At 34.0% G+C, this 24,534-nt stretch overlaps 1 protein-coding gene across 2 annotated transcripts in view; it reads left to right on the forward strand.

Annotated features, from left to right (window-relative positions):
- Window positions 1-23,909, forward strand: part of AIMP1 (aminoacyl tRNA synthetase complex interacting multifunctional protein 1) — a 32,206-nt gene extending 8,297 nt beyond the window's left edge. For both annotated transcript variants that reach the window (XM_045799217.2, XM_045799218.2), the window contains exons 2-7: window positions 1,038-1,171; window positions 3,430-3,543; window positions 6,021-6,185; window positions 9,396-9,607; window positions 15,084-15,252; window positions 23,654-23,909. In XM_045799217.2, the coding sequence (XP_045655173.1) occupies window positions 1,038-1,171; window positions 3,430-3,543; window positions 6,021-6,185; window positions 9,396-9,607; window positions 15,084-15,252; window positions 23,654-23,820 (961 nt within the window). In that variant the 3' untranslated portion in view covers window positions 23,821-23,909. The remainder of the gene's footprint in view (window positions 1-1,037; window positions 1,172-3,429; window positions 3,544-6,020; window positions 6,186-9,395; window positions 9,608-15,083; window positions 15,253-23,653) is intronic.
- Window positions 23,910-24,534: the final 625 nt, after the last annotated feature.

Below are 24,534 nucleotides of genomic sequence, written 5' to 3' on the forward strand. Positions count from 1 at the left end.
TCTGTATTATAAATTGTCAACTTTAGCATAAAGTTTTTTGAGAATTGGTTCTCTTTTTATAAAAAGGTAAACATTTCAGAATGTTCTTTATATAGGGTGGATATTGCATAATATGAAATTTTCAAACAATCCTGTATTGTTCATTCATTTTAGCCAATTTTTTTCCTTTATCAAAAAATTTCACCATTTTTTTGTGTATCACTTGTTTAAAATCAAATTACTTCAGCAATGCTTGTGTCATTGTTATGCTTTATTTTATAAATTGAAGTTAATCAGGTATTAATAATTTTGTCTTTTGTCAGTGTGACTATTTGTCTTAATATTCAGCAGTTTAAACTTTAACATTATGAGTTAATCTCAGAATGTTTGCTTACACGTATTTTTCTGCACACTGACAGGATGTTTTCTAATTTCTGTGAATTATTATAAAATTAAAATCATAATTTTCTTTTACAAGGGTCACAGTATATATGCTGACATTATCTCTGAGTTGGCATGTCATTAATATTCATATATTCCTAATTGTTGATCTTTTTGTCTTTCTTAATTCACGTGTTCCTCCTTAAAATTGTACGTAGTTAAATAAACAGTAGAAATATCCAGTATACAAAAAAATAGCAGTAAAAGAGGGAATTCAGCAATTCTTAACTTTGGAACACCGGGGTGGCACTCAGTTATAGCTTGCTTAATTAAGGTTATTGTTATTCTTTTCTCTTAGTATTCCTGTTTTGCGTCATAATACTCTGCCGTATTTTAAAGCTTTCTTTAAAACTTTCCAACCTAAAATGTGGTTAAATAGCATCTTTTTTGAGTTTAGGGGAAAAAAATTGATTGCCTCTTCCAAACATATTGAGGAATTAGTTGTTTAACATTTCTGCCATTTGGTTTGTTGCTCTATATCGGAAAAGTGTTTTTCTAGTATATTGATTTGTTAGAGTAGAAGATATTTTTCCTTTCAGACTGCTTGCTCATAGTGTCGTGTACAATACATTTATTCCTTCTATGGTATAATTTACCACTTTTATTTTTTCACTTAGGATTTTCTGCCATTTCTTGGCAAAAATGGCAACTAATGGTGCTGTTCTAAAGAGACTGGAACAGAAGGGTGCAGAAGCAGATCAAATTATTGAATATTTAAAGCAGCAAGTTGCTCTTCTTAAGGAGAAAGCAAGTAAGAGCTTTTGCATTTTTGGAGGAGATCCTTAAAATGAATTCCTATGTGGACAAGAGCACAAAAACTGTGTTTACCCCATAAATATATTCCATCATCTTGAAGATAACTTTTAGATTCCTTTAATATTTTAATTTTGAGTGAAATGATATTCTGGAATTGAGATAAATTAGAATTGGTATGTAGTGAATGTAATGTAGAGAAAACTATTATTTTAAGAATGCTAAAGGAAAAGTAATGTTTAAAATAAGTTCATATAGAATTAAAGATTAAAATGAAGAAAACTGGGTAAAATCAAATATGAACTCAAATTTATCTCCTCTAAGAATATATACTTACCCTCTACTAAAGCATTTTCTGAAATGATTTTTACATTTTTTCCAGTACGTCTTTAAGTTTTACGTAGAAATTGCTATGATATATGCAAAAATATCAAATCTGAATTTCTGCTCTTAGGATTTAGGTTGATTTTTGTTTGTGTAAATATATTTTTTATTTCTCAATAACCAGTGTTAATGGTATAATGAAAATTCCCAAGTGTTTTAGAATAACTAAAAGAAATAAATGCTTTTGTTTGCTGCATAAGATTGTGAATGGTTAAAGAATCATGCAGTTACTCTTCAAAATATTTTTTCTTTATTCTTTTTTCTTAATTTTAAAATACTTTATTTTTTATGTTTTGTAAACATTTTTTCTTAAAGTTCTTAAAGGATTTTTTGTTATTTTTCTTAAAATTTTTAATATTTTTTTCTATTAGTAAGATAAAGATGAGAGATGATCGGTGCTTCTGCATAAATTTTTTCTCATATGGGTGGCTATTAGCTTGACTAGCATTTCAGTTTTGCTAATGAAAAAAAAAAGGAACCCTTCTATACTTATTGCATATTTATTCTTCACCTTTATTATTTTTTGATAACCTATCCTTGGTGGTTCTCAGTCCCATTGTTCCTATGTTACAATAAATATTTTGTAAAATCTCTTAATATTCTGTAAAGAAAATATCTCTTAGATAAAATAACCTACCTATACACATAATTTCAAAACGTATATTAACCATGTATATAAGATAGAGGAAAATTAAAAAGAAAGTAATATATAAATTGTAATAATAATAAAAATGTGTGTTTTAGTAAGTACTTAGGCAGGACTGTCCTGCCAGGCATATGAGAGAGTCCTATGCTATATGGTTCCCATATATGGAATCACCAAGAAGGCAATAGATATAATGCTAATTGGTATTTAGTCTGCCTTTATGTAGGCAACTCTGATACCAGAGACAGCTTTCAGTGTGTTTTTTTTTTTTTACTCAGAATGATGAATAATTCTTTAGGGAAAGCTGTGAACAAAACAAAGTACAATCTACTCTTGATTTGTAAGATACTTGATTTATAGTAAATTCAGGGTGTAATGAAAATGTTTAAGAACATTTTGTGTTTATATATTAAAAATAGGGTCAAGTCTCAAATAATTAACAGGATTTTTGCCTATACAAATGTACAGTGGGTTACTGGAAAATTCTGCAGAATGTGAAACAGCTCTTAACTTACAAGTATATCTAGCATATTTCGGGACATCTGGCATTCCTGACTCCTGCCCAATAAATGCCCAGAATGACTCCTGTTATTTGTGACAACCAAAAATACTCCCACAGATTTTAAAAATCCTACCTACGGAGCAGTACAAACCCCACTGAGAATCATTGTGTTTCTTTTATTCTTTTGTATACCCTATTGCTCACCTTTAACACACATGTCTTGAGGAAATCTTTGAAGCTACTTCACTCATTAAATGTTTGGCTAGCTCAGTGTGTAAGACATTAGGAGTAAAAGATCATTCAGGTACTTTTTCAAGGCAGTGATTAAAAAGAAAGAAATGAGAATAGTTTTTTTATGGTTTGCTATCGTTAAATCTCTGGCTTTAAAAAAATGATGTGTCTAATACTTGCCTCATTTTGACAGTTTATTTATTGTTGACACTTTGAGTCCAGTTCTTAAGTTGTCATTAGCATCTTTATAGAAGCTAGAAAATGATTCCTAAACAAAACTTTTCTGTTCCATTATTTCACAGATTTTCTTGCTTTTTCTCTATTTTAATTATCATGTTACTCTAATAAATATTAAACTGATACAAAGGAATTGGCAAACATTTGGTTATTGGTATTATCCTAGTTATGTCTATACTGCTATGCTCTTATCAAGTAGTATTCATAAGAAACCTTTTAGAAAACGTGGCTGTATACCTGGATTTTCTTAATCTAGTTTTGCAGGCAACTTTGAGAGAAGAGAAGAAACTTCGAGTTGAAAATGCTAAATTAAAGAAAGAAATTGAAGAATTGAAACAAGAGCTAATTCAGGCAGAGATTCAAAATGGAGGTAATTAAATACAGAAGTGATAGGTTGTTTTGATTTGTAGTAATAATTATTATATATCATTAATTGTTTGTTAATTAGGTATTATGCTTGATTTCTCATTTTATCCCCACAGTAGCCCTTTCTCATGCAATCGTCCTCCTTTACAGAAGAGAAAATGGAGACTTAGACAAGGCAAATGATCTTGCCTGAGCTCATGCAAAAAGTTCAGACCTGGGGTGCAAAGGCTTATGCAATGTTGAGCGTGTTTCATGTGTTTGTTGGCCATCTGAATGTCTTTGGAAAAATGTCTATTCAGGTCCTGTGCCCGATTTCATTGGTTGATGGTGATTATTATTTTTGGTGTTGAATTATAAAAGTTCTGTATATAATCTGGGTATTAAGCCCTTAACAGATATATTTTGGATATTAGGCCCTTAACAAATATATCATTTGCAGATACCTTCTCTCATTCAGTTGGATGCCTTTTTGTTTTGTCAATGGTTTCCTTTACTGTGCAAAACCATTTTATTCTGGTGTAGTCCTAGTAGTTTAATTTTGTTTTTGTTTCCCTTGCCTCAGGAGATACACTTAGAAAAATGTTGCTGCAGCTGATGTCAAATTACTTCCTATTTTTTCTTCTAGAAATTTTATGGTTTCAGGTCTCACATTTAGGTCTTTAATCCATCTTGAGTTTATTTTTGTGTATTGTGCAAGGAAGTGGGCCAGTTTCATTCTTTGGCATGTAGCTGTCCAGTTTTCCCAACACCTTTTGTTGAAGACTGTCTTTTTTCTATTGTATATTCTTACCTCATCAGGGAAATCCTATTGTATGCCTGAAACTAATATAGCTATACGTTAACTGTACTTGAATTAAAAAAGAAAACAACTATGCTTTTAATCTCTCTGCTACATACTTCAACTTGATCACCACTGTTCCCTATTAGTTACTGAAAATAAGCTGTAACAATATTTAGCTGACATTTATTGTGTTATACTGTATGCCAGGCGCTGTGTACCAAGTGCTTCACGTACATTATATATTCTATCCTTAAAATGTTGTGTACCCACGTCCTTGTTTTATACATGAGGAAATTGAAGCTTACAGGTATAAGGCAATTTGCCCAAAGTCATAGTTTTTAAGTTAAGCAGCTCAGCACGTAATTATCATTTCAATTATTATGTTGTAAATAAAATTTTAAATTTTATTGAATTATTTTAAAGGTGACTAGATAAATTTACATCATTATAAAACAGTGATAATAATAGCTCTATTACAATTTCAAAGTACCATACAGGAAAGCATTTGATTATATTATACAGAATCCTTCCTCGGTCAGCTAAGGAGGCCCAAGTATAGTGAAAGTCTCTCTTACTACTTCCTTTAGAATTATCCTGTCAGTGAATAAATCATTTTGAATGCTATAGTGTGAGCTCTACCCTTAGTGAGCTAAACAGAAGTAAAGAAAAATCAATATAATGTGTGCTTACAGCTATCAACTAAAGAGAACATTGTTTGTCAATGGAAAATCTCATCCTTTCCAAGACAAGGAGATTTAGAATACAGGTACAGAATTAAATAAACAGTTAAAATATTAGCAATGTAAAACTGCTTTCCATTTTACCAGTTCTAAAAGATTGCCCTGGAACACTTTAAACTCTGATCTTATTAATAAAATGCTAAAGCAGCAGATTGGTAGTTTGAATTAATGTATTGCATTCTGTTGAATGGTGAGACATTAAATAAGGGTAGATGGAGTGTCACATTACTAGAAGAAGCAAGAGCCTCCAGGGAACTTAAAAATACCTCAGAAAAGTGGTCTGAATATTGGCCAGAATTTAAGCCACATCAGAATCCTCATAAGGTTATGTTTTTCCATATTCACTAGGCTATGAGAGTGTTTTTAACATTTCTGAAGGAATTTTCTTCCGTAAAAAGTTGTTTTTTGAAAGAGAATTATAGACCCGTCTCTCCATTAATTCTGATATTGAAATGACTATTATTAAAACACTCTCTCAGTTGATTGTTCAATATAAAAGAAAACCTGAGGGAAAAACATGCCATTTTGCCAAAACATGAGAGGGTAGTCTCTGGAGACAGACTGCCCGAGTATAAATTCTTATTTTCCTACTCACTGTGTGTGTGATGGGCCAGTTTTTTAACTTCTGTATGGCTCATGTTGATCATCTGTAAATGGGGATGTGAATGGAACTTATTGCTTTTAGGGTATTTATGAGAATTATAAGAGTTAATTCATATAAAGCATTTTGAAAAGTGGGACATAGTCCATAATACATATTAGTTACTGTTGTTATCCATAATTTTCTCAGTTATTAGTGATTAAATGAGAATCATTTATTTAACTTTTATCATGGTTAAAATGTACTTAATTTCTTGGCAGCCTTTTTATAATCTCAGACAGTAAAGACTTAATAATCATATACAGTGAATTTTTCTTTTAAAAAGAGTTCATATGACTTTATTTTATTTTTTGTATCAGTGAAACAAATACCATTTCCATCTGGTACTCTGCTGCAAGCTAATTCCACAGTTTCTGAAAATGTGATACAGTCTAGACCAATAACAACTGTAACTTCTGGTGCCAAAGAACAGATAGGAGGAGGAGCAGAAGAAAAGAAGATGAAAGAGAAAATTGAAATGAAAGGTATTTTTAACCTTTAAGGTTATTTGGTTCTTGACTGGTTTATCAGATGTCAAAATGATAATAATAATGGTGTCAAAAAGAAAGGTTGAAACCTTCATGAAGTAGAATAGACAGTATGATATTGGAACATAGAAACTGGGCCTAAAGGATATGTGAAGATTGACCAGGTCAATAGGGTAAGAATGTGGATTTGAGGTGGAGTATGTTTTAACATAACTAAAAACATAGAAAGTAGAGATTAAGCGTAGGGGCCCATATGTAGTTTGGTATGACTAAACTTTAGTGTATATTCAGTTTCAGAGAAGTCACAGGTAGAAAGTTAGCTTGGGACTAGTGACAATAAGAAGGGGATATTCTAGTCAAAGGAGAATGTCTGTTAGGCACGGGGGTGTAAAGTTTTTAGCAACCTATAAAATCTGGAGTAGGAAGTGTATCACCATCTGCTTATACAGCCAGACTAGAAATCTTGTAGTTAACCTTACCCTGTCGTTCTTCCTCAATTTGCATGACTAATTGACCACCAGAACATACAGCTCCTATCACCAAAACATATCTTAGAACCCAGCTCTGTGGCTCCGTTTTGTTAGGGGCTACCTTTGTTCAAGTTCTCATTATCTGTCATTTGAATTAATGTTAAAGCCTCATCTTTTCTAATTTTCCTTACCTTGCCGCTGAAGCTATTCTAATCATAAATCTGACTCCTTTTTTACCTAGTCTCCTTTACTCCTTTATAAATTTCATTTTTCCAGGTATGTCTAAAAAAAGTACTTTTATAATTCATTACATGCACCTCTCATAACACTTATACTCACTTAAGGGTTTTTGGAAAATATAAAATGGCTGAGGAATTTAATTTGTGAATTAACTTAAGCCAATTTAGCATCTAATACTTGTCAGTTCCTTTTTAGTAAATATCAGTAAATTTTCTTAGAAGTAGGTAGGGGTTTTACATCTCCTACATAACTTCACCGCTAGGTGGTATGGTTACAATGAAAGCAAGTCAAACTAATTCTTTCACTTTATAAATTTATTAAGAAGTAGGAACAAAACAATCAGATAGCCTGTTCTAAGTATGATAAAGTTCATACCCAAAGGAAGATACACTGAATTTGTGACTGCAGGATTAGTCAGTCTTCTAGTAAATGAGACGATGGAGTCTTCCTTTGTGGGAGGAGGAAGCACACACGACCAAATGGAGCTCTGTGTCTAGAATGCCTCCATCCAGTGGTACTTTTCTGTGATAATGGAAATGCTGTATGACTGCGTCATCCAGCATAGTAGCCAATAGTCATGCATTGCTGTGGAACATTTTAAATGTTACCTGGTATGACTATGGGACTGACTTTTTTATTATTTTAAATTTAAATATAAATAGCTGTATGTGGTTGGCAGCTACCGTTTTGGACAGTGTTGGAATACAGGGCTGTTTCGGTGGCATTTGGCTGCTACAACTGCCAGATTCCAAAATTCTGTTCATGCAGAGACTGTGGTTACCATACAGGCTTTCTAGACTGCCACATGTGAGCATCACTTATTTTTTAAGGAAATATTCTTAAAGTCTTTTATGATGACTAAGTTCTTAGTAGAGATGTGGATATTTGCAGTCACCTCTGGAATGTGGACCCCTGATAAAAGTATTTCAGATGCCTAGGAAGTAGATTGAAGTTAAAAATACAGGTTGATATATAGATGTACTATTATACTGCATTTTATCAAATACATCGATTACCACTCAAAGGTAACTGCTGTTAAGATTTTTGGTGTATTTTCTTCTAGTAATTTTATATATTTATTTCTATATCATTTGGGTTTTTACCATTTAAAAAAGTCTTTGCTAATATTATACATGGAAAATGGAATTTTTAAAAATTTGTTAATTAGATTAGAAATTGCCCATTATTTTGAGCTAGCTCTACCTCTTCTTCTGTAAACTGTCTTTGTATAATTGTGAATGTCCTTATACAAAATCATTCTTTCCTACTCCAGGCAGAATTATTCATCTCTGTGTTGCTCTATTTCTTTGTGTATGTGATGTTTGTCATATGTTCGTTATGTATATCCATCTTCCTTAAAAGAGAGTTTCAGTGCCTTAGATCTCAGTAAATATTTGCTCAAAGATTAAAGTATGGTTGAAAAGGAGAGCTTCTAAGCCACAACTGCATGCTTATCTCTGCCCTGTAGATTGCAGGTAAATAAGTTTTTATTTTGTTTTACATTTTTTTCTGCTAGAGAAGCTAGATGTAAACTTAAGGAATATGAACTCTTCACAGGTTGCGTTTCGACTCAGTGGCCAGAGTAATCAAATGCTAGTAAGAGTTAGATTATTGACATAAACAGGAGGATTTTTAAAACGTAATCAGAATAGGGGGGCCTGGGTGGCTCATTCGGTTAAGCAACTGCCTTCGGCTCAGGTGGTGACCTCGCAGTCCTGGGATCAAACCCCACATCATCCCACATTGGGCTCCCTGCTCAGCAGGGAGTCTACTTCTCCCTCTGCTCCTGCCCCAACCTTGGCTCGCGCATGCGCACGCTCTCTTTTTCAAAATCTTAAAACAAAACAAAACAAAACAATAAAATGATCTCTTCTGCTCAGTTGCTGTGGATAAACCTAAAGCCCTAATAAGTCTTCTGAGAAATACAAGAAGTGTAGAAATTCATTGTATACTTATTGGTGTGTTTAACTGAAGAGAGAAACATTTTGTCAGTGAAATTATATTTGTAGTTCATTCTCTTAGCTGGTACTGATTGTGGTGTTCTTCCTAAATAAAGGATTTTTCCCTTTCTAAAGAGTCACAGTAAAAATTTTAAAGGATTTTTCTCCAGTTCTCTTTCAGGGAAAGGCAGACTTTCTCAATAAATATCCATTTAGTAAATACCTTAAGCTTTGCAGACCATAAAGTCAATTATCACAACTACTCTGCCATAGAGTAAAAGCATCCATAGACAATACGTAAATGAATGAACGTAATTTACCAACTTCTACTCTGTCTTTAACTAGAGATTTAGACAGTTATTCAACAGAGAAACAGCCAAAATAGGGCTTGAGATGTTATAACTTGAATAATTCTTTCCTTTGTTATTACTGAAATGAAGGTAGAAGATAAACACTCTTTCTTTTAAGGCTCATCAGTATCGATGTTAGGGAGTTTTCTTAGTTTATTTTACTTTTGTTTTACTTACAATGTTTAACCATTAATAAATATTTCGTAGGAGAGAAAAAGGAGAAAAAACAGCAATCGGTAGCAGGAAGTGCTGATTCTAAGCCAGTAGATGTTTCTCGTCTGGATCTTCGAGTTGGTTGTATCATCACTGCCAGAAAACACCCTGATGCAGATTCTTTATATGTGGAAGAAGTAGATGTTGGAGAAACAGCCCCAAGAACAGTTGTCAGTGGCCTGGTGAATCATGTTCCTCTTGAACAGGTAATCTGTACAGTTAAAATTACTTTTGCATACATGTCACTTTTTCTTGATGTTTTCCCGTATAATTTTGTATTAGGTGACCATGCAACAAGAGCCAATATTGATTAGTTCATTTGGTTAATTTTAATAAAATAATTTTCACCATATAAGTACATAAAACTACCAAAAACTTGCAATAGCATTGTAAGAGTCAAATTCATGAAGATAGAAAGAAGAAAAGTGCATTATTTTTTCTCAGTTTTTAAAATGTTTTTAGTTTGGTATTTTATGTATAATACATTATAAATATTTTTATCATCATTGTTCTGTCATGGAATTTTATTACTCCTTGATTTTTTATAATCACTGTTATATAAACCCAGAAGGCATCAGTCTAAAGTGAGATTTTTTTTTTTAATAACTCAAGAAATATTTTCATGCTTGAAGTAAAAAGAAGAGAGAGGCTCATGGAGATTAAACTTGTAATTTTTAATGGTATTTATTTGTTAAAAACTGGATATTTAGTATTTTGTTGTTACTTAGGCATTTAAAATATGTGTGTGTATGCGTTTATAGACACAAACACATACGTATTTCCGATGGTAGTGGAAAAAATGAGGCAGTAATGATTTTAATTTGGTCTTTGAAGACATGTTCTACAGTAATTTGAGTTATCTCTTTCCTCTGCCCCATGGTGCTTTGGAGATCCTGCAGAGGCTGTAGACTTTAATATTAAAATAGTTCTGCTTCTCCGTTCATTGCCAACTCTGTTGCTTATTGGCTTTGTGAATGTGGATAAATCCCCACTTTCATTCATTCGTTCATTCATACTTTCAGATGCAAGTATTTATTGGATACCTGCAGTGTACCAGAATTATTCTAGACAAGGGCTATAGCAGTGAATTAAAATGATAGGTAGGTAGATAGGTAGATCTATTTAGGGAAAAATCGAAAAACAAAAACCTGCCTTTGTGAAGCTTACAACCCTGTGAGGGAGTCAGAAAATCATGATATATAGTATATTAAATAGTGGTAAGTATTAAAAGAAAAAGTAGAGAGAATCTAGGAGTTGTTGCAGTTAGGATGATGTCATTTTATATAAAGTGGTTAGGGAAGACATCACAAAGAAAGTGACATTTAAGTAAAGGTCTAAGAAAATGAAGGAAAGTCCTATGTCTCTCTAGTAGAAGAGTATTTCAGGCAGTTCTAAGTCAGATGTATGCCTGGCATGTTCAAAGAACAGCAGGAAGCAATGTCATTATAGCAGAGTAAATAAGGGGAAATGTCATGCAATATGAAATCAGAAATAAGGATGCCAAATGACATAGGATTTTATAGATCACTGTAAAGACTGGCTTTTATTCTGAGTGAGATGAAAGCCATTGGACAACTGTTGAGCTAAGGAGAAATGTGGTCTGCCTCATATATTAATAGGATCATCTGGCTCTGTTGAGGGGAGAAAAATGGAAATGAGATTAGTGAAGAAGTTTCTCTTATCTATAAAAAAAGATAGACTTGGTTCATGCGCGTGCCTTTTTTTTTTTTTTTTTTTTTCCTGTTTAACATTTGTCTTGTGTAGGACCAGAACTTCTTCATAACTACTTATGAAGTTAGGTTCATAAGAAGCCCTGGAGAAAAGAACCAATTGATCTTAAGCCAGCTCAAATTGGAAAAACTTCTCCTCCTTTGGGCTTCCATCTTTTTTGTTCCCATAAGTTGCAGAAAATGTCCTCTCTTCCAAAAGCTGTCATTCATAGCCTTAAGCAAAACTATTTATATACACATCTGTATCTAACCTATCAAGGCAGTAGTATTAAACATTTTATAAAGCAGGAGCACTTTGCCCCCACAAATTGCATACTACACTGTGTAGATTGTGTATTTTTCTAAGGTAAAGGTCCATGGGTATCATCTGATGCCTTAGCAGTTGCATATAGCTAACCCTTTTGTTTTTTCTTGTACATATTTGCTATAACTATTTTTTCCTAGGTGGCATTTTTAAATTATTTGTATGAAGATCTTAATTCATGAAGACCTCCGAAAAGGGGACCTCTTGAATTTGAATCTTAAGCTTATTATTATTATTATTATTTTAAATCAGAATCTGGGGGTAGATTTACCATAACATTTGTTTTTAAAACCATATTTTATTTAGAATGTGCCTTTTCTCTTCCCCTGCGGTGATAGTTCTCTCATATGCCATTTTACTCTAAGCCTATTGAAAGAATATAAACAACTGTGTTCCTTATTTTTGCTAATTGGGGGAAAAATTAAGACACCTCAACTTTTGAAGATTAAAGAAATTTCTGTTCACTTCTATAACAAATTGTAGAAATAGCCCTAAATGTTAATTGCAGTGTACATAATGCTTGAATAAATGATTAGTAGTATTTTTTTTGGTATTTGTTATTGAAGTATATTTGACTTACAATATTATATTAATTTCAGGTGTACAGTTGTTTCAGTGATTTAACATTTCTGTGCATTACTCAGTGGTCACCACAATAAGTATAGTCACCATGCAAAGTTACTAAAATACTGACTGTATTCCCTCTGCTGTACTCTTCATGTCCATGACTTACTTATTTTGTAACTGAAAGCTTGCACCTCTTAATCCCCTTCACTTATTTTGCCCATCCTCCCATCCACTTCCCTTCTGACAACAAGTTTGTTCCCTGTATTTAAGAGTCTGTTGTTTATTTCTTTTGTGTTTTAGATCCTACATGTAAGTGAAATAATATAGGATTGTCTTTCTCTGTTTGATATATTTCACTTAACATAATATCCTCTAGGTCCATCCATGTTGTCTCAAATGGCAAGATTTCATTCTCTTTTGTGGCCAAGTAATATTCCATTATATCTATGGTCCACATTATGAACATTCTACACACACACACACACGCACACTCACATACACACACCCCTTTATCCATTCATCTATCGGGACACTGGAATTGATTCCATATCGTGGCTATTATAGATAATCCTGCAGCAAATACAAAGGTGCATATTATCTTTTTGAATTAGGGTTTTCATTTTCTTTGGGTAAATACCCAGTGGTGGAATTACTGTATCATAACAGTATTTCTATTTTCAATTTTTTGAGGAACCTCCATACTGCTTTCCACAATGGTTGCACTGGTTTACATATCCACCAACACTGCATGAGAGTTCTTTTTTTCTCCACACGCTTGCCAACACTTATTTCTTGGCTTTTTGATAGTAACAATTCTGCTTGTTGTAAGGTGATACCTCATTGTGGTTTTGATTTGCATTTCCCTGATGAATAGTGATGTGAACATTTTTTTATATATCTGTTGGCCATCTGTATGTCTTCTTTGGAAAAATATCTACTCAGGCCCTCTGCCCATTTTTAATTGGCTTGTTTGTGGGGTTTTTTTTTGGTGTCGAATTGTATAAGTCCTTTATATATTTTGGATATTAATCCCTTGTGGGATATATCATTTGCAAATGTCTTCTCCCATTTAGTAGATTGCCTTTTTGTTTTGATGATGGTTTCCTTTGTTGTGCAAAAGTTTTTTATTTTGGTGTAGTCCTAATAGTTTAATTTTGCTTTTGTTTCCCTTGCCTGAGGAGATATTATCTAGAAAAATGTTTCTATGACCTATGTCAAAGAAATTGCTGCCTCTGTTTTCTTCTAGTTTTATGGTTTCAGGTCTTAAAGTTAGATCTTTAATCCATTTGAGTTTATTTTTGGGCTTAGTATAAGAAGGTGGTCTAGTTTCATTCTTTTGCATGTTCCCAGCACCAGATATTGAAAAACTTTCTTTTCCCCTTATATATTCTTGCCTCCTTTGTCGTAGATTTTCTGGGCTCTCTATTCTATTCCATTCATCTGTGTGTCTGTTTTTGTGCCAGTACCATACTGTTTTGATTACTACAGCTTTGTAGTGTATCTTGAAATCTGGGATTACGATGCCTCCAGTTTTGTTCTTTTTCAAGATTGCTCTGACTGAGAGTATGCTTATGGCTAGAATGACTTTCTTTGATGCCTGTTCTTGCACTGGGCAGGGTTTACTTCCAGTGTTGTTGAGGGGCTTGTGAGCTCACTGGTGGGCCAGCACTCATCTTAACTGTCTGCAGTTAGCCTCTGCAACAGCTACAGGCATACGAAGGGCAAAGCTTGCTCCCTGTGCAGCCTATAAAGAGAACTTCTTGCAGGAATTGTGGTTATGCTGGCGTAAAGGTCCCTTTCTTTCCAGGGCAGTTGTCGCTTTGGAGTGGTCTAAGCCCTGCCTGCTGTGTTTGACATAGTAGGATCTCCTTTGGAAGGGCACTTTCTGGTGCAGGTAGATTAGGGGTACTTGGCTGCGGGGAATGCTGGGGTGGGGGGCATGTAGGGTTGGTAAGTTAGGTGAAGAGAGATAGCATTGTCTCTTGCAAGCTTCAGGCCATCTAGGGGGCAGAGGGCAAGAAAAATGACGCCCTCTAGCACCTCTTTCTTTCCCAGAGATATTTCCTGTAGATCTTTGCCCCTCCTGCGTGTCCTAAGATTAGTCAATAAATCTCCTTCACATATACCTCAAGCACTTTCCAAACTGCTGCTTTTGTACTGTGTCTAGTGATGGCTCTTTTCAGTGTGAAGACTCAATTCACTGTCACCCCCTCGTTTTCCCAGTTAAGCCCTGCTGAGTTTTAAAGCTTCTGGAGTTAAATGCTGCTGATTTTCAAAGCCAGATCTTATGAAGACTCATTTTCCCAGTTTGGGTCCATCTGACCCTCTCACTCCTCTGTGTTTGTGATATCCCTCCTGTTTGTGGTTATTTGCCAAGGTTCCTAACTGGTCTCCACTCTTTCTATCATTGTCAATATTGTCTTCTCTCTAGCTGTGGATAACCAATTCTGTCCATCTTCAGGTGGATTTCAGAGTTAGTTGCAGTAGATGTAGTTATTTCATTGATGTGTCTGGGACTAGGGAAGCTCAGGATCCTCCTACTCCGTACCTTCCCGAGAGCGACAGAGTCCCAAGAGTAATTTTTAAACTAAGAAATGGATCTTACATAGTATTGGAAATGATCAAATATGTAGGGAGAAAAAGGATTGTTCATTTATTTTAGTGCTAACACTAAGCTAAATGCTTTACATGCATGTTACAATTTAATCCTGGAGTTGGCTTTTTAAATTTGCTATCATTTTCCTCATTTTGTGAGGAAAAACACTTCAGCTTTATATAACGTCATTGCTAGTACATGGCAGCTAAATTCAAAACCAAATCTGTTTCAGTCTAAAACTTATTTAACTGAAAAGTCGTGCCTGTGCTCCTTTAACTGTAATGTGCTGTCAGTTTGTGGAATTTCTGTTCAATGTTTATGTACAGCTTCATAACAACAGTAAAAAATTTTGGACACAGAGACAAAGATACATCTACAAAAATAGAACATTTTATGTTTAGCATATTAGATGTACCTCAGTGTATTCTAGGTGTGATCATGTAAATCTCTGTACATCTTTAGTCACCAATTCATGTTTCACACAGATGCAAAATCGGATGGTGATTTTACTTTGTAACCTGAAACCTGCAAAGATGAGGGGAGTAGTGTCTCAAGCAATGGTGATGTGTGCTAGTTCACCTGAGAAGGTTGAAATCTTGGCACCCCCTCATGGGTCTGTTCCTGGAGACAGAATTGTTTTTGATGCTTTTCCTGGTAAGTATTTATTAGTCATTATTTAAAACAGTTTGGAAACCATGTTTTCTTCTAATGTTTAGTTAAAATTGATTTAGTTAAAATCAATCTTATGTATGACTTCAGGGCTTTACCTTAAGTGACCATTATTATTGAGATTTTATTATTGAGTTTCTTGAGATTGGTTCGAACATTAAACACAACCATCTAACCATCACCCTCCCCATGAATGCATACATTGCATAAAATGCTAGAGAGGGTTTGGTCTAGGGAAAATGCTAATAATACTTACATAGCAGAAGTGTGATATGGATAGAGAACTAATTAATGTGCTGCTGAGTCTTTGAAGCTATAGATTATCTCAGAATGCAGCACAGAAAAACAAAAAGAAGAAAAGTTCATACATGGGGAAGAAATGTATAATTCTCAAAGTCCACCTAATAATGTACTTGTATATGCTATTACTTGACTTTAGGATATAGAGGAAGAACTTTGAGTTAAAACTTGTATTTATTGTAGTAATCTCAAAGGAAGTTGCTTTTTATTTTGCTTGTTTTCTTCAGTAAAATGTTCCTGAGACAGATGAAGCTTCATAATGTGTGAAAAAGTTTCTTCAAATAGGTCATTGAAGCAAAAGAGAACTTGTCAGATACAGAATAAATATTTTAAAAGGAGGTAGAAATAGTTAGAAATCAAAAGATACGCATTTAATTTAAGGTTGTTCATTTGATTAGAATAATAGGGAAAGTAGAAGTAAATTAGGCTAACAGGGAGAATCAGATCTAAAAGTCAGAATTGATTTGGAGATAAATTTACAGAAACAGCTGAGTTTTAATAGCAAGGCTGATGTGATTAGATGGACCTGTTTTTTTAATCCTATGTTAACTGTATTGTGTTTGATAAAATACTAGGATATGAAGGATTTTAACATTGGACTAAGATAGAAAATACGGATGAAAGCATGGGTTAGTTTTCTTGAAATTCAGCTCCACCCTCCTAATCAAAAGTAGACTAATCTAAAAAACGCAGAGATTGTTTAGCAAGTATCTGTCTTTGGATGTATGTTTTGAACCTTGGTAGAGTGGAAACGATAATGGTCTGTGTTCTAAGACTCTTTCTCATTAAACTAGGTTTTGGGAAAATCCCATTTAGAATCATTTCTTAAAGCATCATGATGGCTTTTGGTCCTGGGAGTATATAATTACCACTGTGCTACCACAGTATCAAAACACTTCCCCAAATCTCACACTTGGGGATAAATCATCATTTGTATACCTGACAAACCTGAAATTCTGTTGAGAAGTCTTACTCACTAAGTTGGAATAGAATGAAAATAAAAGTAAACTTTTCCCTTTAAGATTCAGCATGCATTTTTAAACAAGGAAATTCTGTTTACCTTTCCAAGTTAACATTTGTCTTCCTTTCTATTTAAACACTTAAGATTTAGTATGTTTTCTTTAAGTTTTATTTTCTGATGTAAATTATAGAGTTACATGCTTAGAACTGGAAGAAATCATCTACTATAACCCACTATTTTACAGATTTGGTTTGAGGCCCAAGAAGATTTAGCTACTTGCTTAAGGTTATATAGATTTTAGTGAAGGGATCAAACAATAAATGTGCCAGAATTTCTAATACTGTAGCATTTTTGTTTGCTGATTGTTGCTTGCTGTGAGTTAATATGGACTGTTTCATTAATGAAGGCTTATAATTCTTTTATTTCTATCACCATTTCATTCCCTTATCTCAAAGAATTAACAGGTAATATTTCAGCACTTGAATCAGGTTTATCTGAATGCTACTATTGAGTAAATTGAAAGATTTTCTTTAGTTAGTGACGTAGCATTAGAGATGCTTATAGCCCCATATGGATTTCTTGTCTTCACTATATTCTTTAATCTGTCCGTTTGGCTATTTGTGTGTTTATATTTACATTGTTCCAAAGTCTGATGTTTCCTGCAAATTCATAGTTTCCCCTTGTGCCTCAGCACATGGATTTGTGGAGAAGGTACGAAAAATAGTTGTAGAGTGAAAAAAAAACAAAAACCTAACCTTTAAAAGGGCTGTGAAGTTATTTTCTTATCATTTATAATAGCTTAACCAAGGTGAACAGCATCAAGTAATTGATAAATTTTAGGATGTGAGGTCTGTTAATACTCATCTTGCTTATGCTTCCACATCAGTCGCTTCTGTAGCCATAAATCTGAGAGGAAATAACAGTTAATTTTACACAACAGGCCATTACTTTCACTTTTTTTTTTCTTTTTCCAGTGAGAGCCATGATTTATCAGTGCTTTATTTTTCAGCATCTGTTTTACATTTTAAAGCTTAAGGTGTCTGCTGGTACATTTTGATGTTCACTTGATGTGTTCAGTGTTTGGAGACTTACATTTCATGTTATATAAAGTGTGGTATAAAAATTGCAATTGGGGCTCAAATCTTTGAAGTGCTATTTGGCCTTGAAAAGGCTTTTACCCTAACAACTGTTTATTCCAACTATAAATCCAAAAAGTACATAGAGTTTAGAAAATGCCAAATAATATTTTTATAACAGTGGCTAGAAACCCTCACCACCCAGTACTTTTAAAATTTTCAATGTGTGAAGCTATGCATTTTAGTATTTAAATGTGGTAACTAGTCCCAAAGCACCAAGCAAAAATAGCTTGACAATCATAGAAGAACAAATAGAAGACAATGGCAGTGACAGCAACTTTTTGACAATGCACTCTTTTGTCTAGTAATAAATGACAATTTGTATTCAGACTTTTAACTTCCAAGATCATGTTTATTTTTATTGATATTGTCTTATTAATAAATGTAATTAGTGGTTAATCACAGAGCATGTCTGATATATATGAGAGTGTTGAATGTTTTGATCCATTTATTATTAAAAAATACAATTGTCTAAATTTGATTTTTCAAACTTGTCTATATTTGATTCTTCTCTCCAAAGCCCATTTCAGTCAGGTTTTTCTGCTCATTATTTGCCCAGAACTGTTGTGATCAAGATCACGAATTAATCTCTGTAGCTAAATATCCGTGGTTAGTTTTTAGTCTTTTTCTTAACCTGGTTTCTGGCACCACATTCTCCTGGTGGTCCTCTCATTGGCTGTCCTTCATTGGCTGCCCTTATCTCCTTTGCTGATTCTTTTTTTTTTTTTTTTTTTTTTTTTTTTTTTTTTTTTTTTTTAAAGATTTTATTTATTTATTTGACAGAGATAGAGACAGCCAGCGAGAGAGGGAACACAAGCAGGGGGAGTGGGAGAGGAAGAAGCAGGCTCATAGCGGAGGAGCCTGATGTGGGGCTCGATCCCGGAACACCAGGATCACGCCCTGAGCCGAAGGCAGACGCTTTAACCGCTGTGCCACCCAGGCGCCCCTCCTTTGCTGATTCTTTCCCACCTCCCTGACCACCTAACATTGAAGTATCCCAGACCTTGGTCCTTGCCCTCTTCTCTTTTTCTTTCCACACTTAGCCTCTTCTGTTTTCCTTTCCATGTTCATTTTCTTGGCTATTTTATCCAGTCATTTATCTAGCTGCCTACTAGACTTTTTCACTAACATATACCAAGGAAGAATACATATCCCCATCTTTCCCCTAGAATTCCCTTTTTCCATAGTATTTCCCATCTTATCTGAAAAAACTCCATTCTCTCAACTTTTTATTTTCTCACATATCTTCTTCAGAAAATCCTAGTAGGGGTGCCTGGGTGGCTCAGTCGTTAAGCGTCTGCCTTTGGCTCAGGGCGTGATCCCAGGTTCCTGGGGTCGAGCCCTGCGTCGGGCTCCCTGCTCCGCTGGGAGCCTGCTTCTTCCTCTCCCACTCCCCCTGCTTGTGTTCCCTCTCTCGCTGGCTGTCTCTCTGTCTGTCAAATAAATAAATAAAATCTTAAAAAAAAAAGAAAGAAAAAGAAAATCCTAGTAATTGTACCTTTTGAGCCTATCTAGAATCATTCTCATCTACACCACTACCACTTTGGTCCTTGTGCCAACATCTCTTGTTGGGAAGTCAAAACCTAAATGATCTCCCTTGCCATTCTTCCATCTATTTTCAATGATAGCAGGGAAATTGATGTTAGTCGTTATATTACTCCTCTGCCCAGAACTATTAAAAAGCATTTCGTTTGACCCAGAGTACAAGCCCAAGTTCTTCTAATGGCTTCCCATTATCTCCATTTACCTCTTGTACTCCACACATCTTCATTGATGACTCCAGTTGAGCCATTGGCTCTTTGCCCAGTTAGCTACATGACTTGGTTCCTCATCCTATTGAAATCTTTTAAATGTTTTTTTTTTTTCTTCGAAACACTTATCATCTAATGTACTATATGTTATTTATTGTCTGCCCACACAGAAATGTAAGCATCATGAAATCGAGATTTCTGGGTTTTTTTGTTATGGTGGTTATTCACTGCTATATTCCTAGCATCTAGAAAGATGCCTGGCGTAGAGTAGGAACTTAATAAATTGGTTAATGATAGACAGAAAGAAACGTACTAGTAAAACATGGAAACCGCCCCCTCACCCCCAGTATTTGGAGAACAGGTCTGAGCATCTGCTTCATTATTCTCAAGATTATTCCTCGAACCACCAAACCACTTATTTCTATTGATTAGCTTTATAAAGTTAATTCACTTTTTTTCTTTTAGATTTTATTTGAGAGAGAGAGAGAGAGAGCACAAGTGGGAGGAGGGGCAGAGGTAGAAGGACAAGCAGACTCCCTGCCGAGCGGAGCCTGCCACGGGCTCGATGCTGGGACCCTGAGATCATGACCTGAGTGCAAGTTAGATGCTTAACTGACTGAGCCTCTTAGGCACCCCAAATTAACTGACTTCTATTTTCAAAGTTATACTTCAGTTTTTGTGCTACAATTGGCAATAGTTACAATTATTATATCTCAAAAACTTAGTTAATCAAACATAAAATAATTCAGTTAGTGCTAGGCTTTTTATGGACATGGTAGATATCAAAGAGAAGCTTATCATCAATGAGCATTCTGTGTAGAAGAATGGCCTAATTCAAATGAAGTTACTGATTTTTATTCCAGACTTGTGAATGCCTGGGACTTTGGAATTTGTATTTATTGCTTTCTGTAGGTTTTAAATTCTAAGAAGGTGGTCACAGCTTTTTACATCTGTACAAACTCCTTTCTGAACTATTTCCTATTCCCTCTGTGCTTTGTTTACAACGAGTTGGCCTAAAATAGTCTCTGAAGGATTAGTTCTCTTACATTATGTGTAACCGCTTCCAAATTGTGATTATTGGCATATGTTTAGCAATTTCAGGGGCTCTTCAGTTTTTAGGTTTAAGAACTTTTATTGATATCATTTAATTATTTTGGATAGGCATGTCAAAAAGGTTTAAAAAAAAGGAAAACAGGAAAATATGATTGGAAGGACGTAATACACAGGAATGATGAAAGACTTCTCTGGACAATATAGTTCATTAAAACACAATTGTTTAAAATATTAGGTATGTTTTTCATGGTAGGTGATTTGAACTTGCATTTCAAACTAGCTTTATACCCTACCAAATAGTATATTATTGAGGAACATCTTGAGTGAGCCAGAAAGTTAACACTGCATCCAAGACTTTTCAACTCTAATTTATATTTTATAATGTGACAAGTTTTAATTATAATCTCAAAATTTTATTTGTCTGAATCTGTTTCATTTATTGAATAAAGTCTCACAACTACATTCAGAGTGTCCAGGTAATTGAGTCTGGTGTGTTGAAAGCAATAGTCAGGCTTTAGAGATTCCTCTTAGTAGTTTCTAGTTTATCTTTAGTTCAAGTCTTTGTTCCTGGAAAATTATTAGTCTTAGTTAAGAAGTTAAAGCTTCAGATCTTGACTCCACGGTGCTGGGTGACCTGGGAACCTTTCTGAGGCTCATCTTTTTTATCTATAAGAAGGAGTTTTTAATGGTACCTATTTTGTGTGGGTTTTGTGACGTTTAACTTTTGAAACACTTAGCTACCTGCCTGATATTTTAAGTTCTTAGCTGTAACCTTTGTGCCTCAATTTCCACATCTGTAAAAAAAATAATAGCATTTCTGTAGTTGTACTGAGAGGATTGAATGAGTAAATATATGTAAAGCACTTAGTGTACTGACAGCCCATAGTAAGCACTGTGTGTTACGTATTATGAATATGATTTCCTATACATGTCAATATCTTCCTAGATCTGAGAAGCTTAGTTTTGTGCTGCATCACAGCTTTTTTGTATTTGGGGCTTATGTCTACATTTAGTAAGAACCCATACAATCTGTACTCTTGATAAGAAGTTTTCACACAAATCTGGGATGCTCTGCTTCTTGAATTAATCCATTATCAGTTGGCAACATCTTTTTTGGGGGGGGGGGGGCGGCTAGGGGAATTCAGAGTTAGTTCTCAGGCCTCCCTGAATAGTATCTCTGCCTCCAGCTTTCTAGAATTCTGGAATGCCCACTTCCCCACATGATCTGTGTAAGCAAAGTAGGATTATGTTTGTAGACTAAGGAATAGTTTAGAAACAAAAAATAAAAATCTTATACTTATATATTGATATATTTTTCTGTTCTGTTTATTTATTAGTTCTCTATTGTGCAAATGCTCTTAAAAGAATAAGAGAAATCCTTATCTTTTATAATAGTCTTTCAGTTTTAGTTTCATTGTATGTTCTTCTGGAATAGATACATCTTTCAATTAACTATTCTGTCATCTCTGAAAACCTGCTTATCTGAGGACAGTTTAGTATGTTCTTGCCAGTTTCATGGCAGTTTCTGAAGAGCTAATAAAGAACAAAACCACTGTGGCCAACTAATATACTCAGTTTTGTTGTTCTGTTGTATGAGTGGAGAATAAAAACCAATGTAGGTAATATGATGTAATCAGAATATAAAATATAGTTAGTTCCAGTAATGTTAAAAGATTCTGTTTAAAGTAATTCCAGAAGATTTGAACTCGGTAGTCACTTTAGAAAAGATCTAGAAAGTTATATTTCTATCATTACTGAATTAGACTTCAGAAGAGCTCTTCTTATTACCTCCGGGAAAACAATTTTATTTCACACTAATTCTTAAGAAATATGTTACTTTTCTTCATTGTTTCTTGAACTGATTGTTTATTCCAAATGTTATTGAACATCCCGAGCTACTAAAATGATGTTACATTAAACTTTACTTTCTACTTCCTTATCAGTCATTAGATAGAGGGATTGTTTGGTGTTGTGGTGGCCCTTAAGTAGACCAGATGTATTCTACAATATGTGTTTTATTGATCATAAACTTTTAGTGTGGGTTACGATAAAGAGGGAGGATGGGTTATTATCCACATGTAGGAATGTTATTTCTTTTCTGAAGAATAGTTTTTCAGGAACCAAGATGCTATACTAGCAGAACAAGGGTTTTGGTGTCAAATCATAATTTGTTGATCATGTAACTTTGAGCAGCTCATCTTCTTTGAACACCAGTTTCCTTATATTTAAAAGTAAAGTGTTGTGTGCATTGTATGCAACAGTATATATTTCTTGTGCTTAGCAAATGCTTGTCCTTGTCTCCTTATTAACCCTTCGTATCTCTTTCCATCTCACCAAATGGAATGGGCAGCAAATGAAACCTAAAGTAGTTACTGTTTTTAGCTAGATAATCTCAACATTTAATCCATTCCGTGGTATCAGTAAGAAATCTTTAAGCACTATAGCAGCAGTCTCATCATTTATTTTGTGCATTGAAACAGAGTAAAGCATAAGCTGTTTGTGCCACATGTAAAAAATATAATGCATCAAATTATGCTCTTCATCTCTTCAGTTTTTCTGTAAATATAGAGACAAAATGAGTCTTCTTATATTTTTTGTTTCAATAATTTGGGGAATAAATTCTTTTAGCTGTATTACCTGCAAAAATATTTATTATAAGAGTAAAAAATAATCTTTCACATTTGTAGTTAAATGACAAAATATTTTTGTGTGTACATATTTAGTTTTGTTTTAACAGAGTCACTTGTACACTTTTAATGTTTAAAACTGAGCATCATCTTTCCTTTCCAGTGAAACAACAAAAATTTTTTAATAAACAAAATTATAATAGAGAATATCAATTCTAAATGAGATCCTACAGGTTCTGCTGATCCTCGCACCAGCGGGGCTCAAGTCATTATTAGGAGAGAATTTTATTTTAAAAGGTTAGCTTAAACTGCAAGGGTGTCCGTTAAACATCACAATTAAACATGTCAAAGGAAAAGCCATGTTAGGAAATGACATTATTTTATCAATCAAAAATATAAACTGATGACATCATAAAAATAAAGTATACGTTAAAAGTAAGTGTTAAAATTCTGGTCAGGTCTAAAGCTCAGAAAGTGTTGCCTAGACAATTCACTAGAAGTCTCTATGGATAATTTTATTTGATATGTTAGCTATGTAACTTTTTTTTCCCCCCATAGGAGAGCCTGACAAGGAACTGAATCCTAAGAAGAAGATTTGGGAGCAGATCCAGCCTGATCTCTTTACTAATGATGAGTGTGTGGCTACATACAAAGGAGCTCCCTTTGAGGTGAAAGGGAAGGGAGTGTGTAGGGCTCAAACTATGACCAACAGTGGAATAAAATAAAATAAAATGCTTCATTTACTGAACTACAGTGGAGAAGACTTTAATAACAATAAAAAGAAATATATTTGTCACTTGTACCTAAAATATAACTGGCTTTTTTGTGTGTTATTTCTCTTATAGACTTGACTAGTCTTTTAATCAGGTATATATTGTTTTTAATCGGTTATAGAGACACTACATTTTTACCTATGGTTTTTGCTCCTTTATAATATAGGAAGGAAATCACCTATGTTTTGTGATGATTTATTTTTTAGCAGGGATGTTGGTTAGCAGATTGTTTTTCTTGATACATTTAGATAACTTGAACTAGATGAACATTTAGTTTCCTGTTTGTAGGCACATGATACATGAAATTTTAAGCCCTTGGGTTTTTAGTATACTGTGTATCTGTATTGTAAATGTCTTCTCCTTTTGAGAAATGACAAGTTAGAATTTTTGTCAAGCTTATTAGCTGGTCATATTTTAATAATATTGAAAATGACCAACTGTTGATTCTAGAAAGCCAGACATCATAAAAGCTAGGAGACGTGGTGCTTGAACATTATTGCTGTTGCTTACCAGAGTATCAGACCTGTATACTTAAGGTGACTTTTTTAAAAGAATGAAATTTTTCAACTGTGTGCTGAACTTTTTCTTTCCTATTAGCAAAGTAATTAGTAATAAATTTTGAATAACTATAAAGAATAAATATATTGCAAAGTGTTTCCAATGCAG

Source organism: Ursus americanus, chromosome 13 (genome assembly GCF_024610735.1).
Source record: "Ursus americanus isolate L20-20 chromosome 13, mUrsAme1.1.p, whole genome shotgun sequence".
Taxonomy (NCBI): Eukaryota; Metazoa; Chordata; class Mammalia; order Carnivora; family Ursidae; genus Ursus; species Ursus americanus.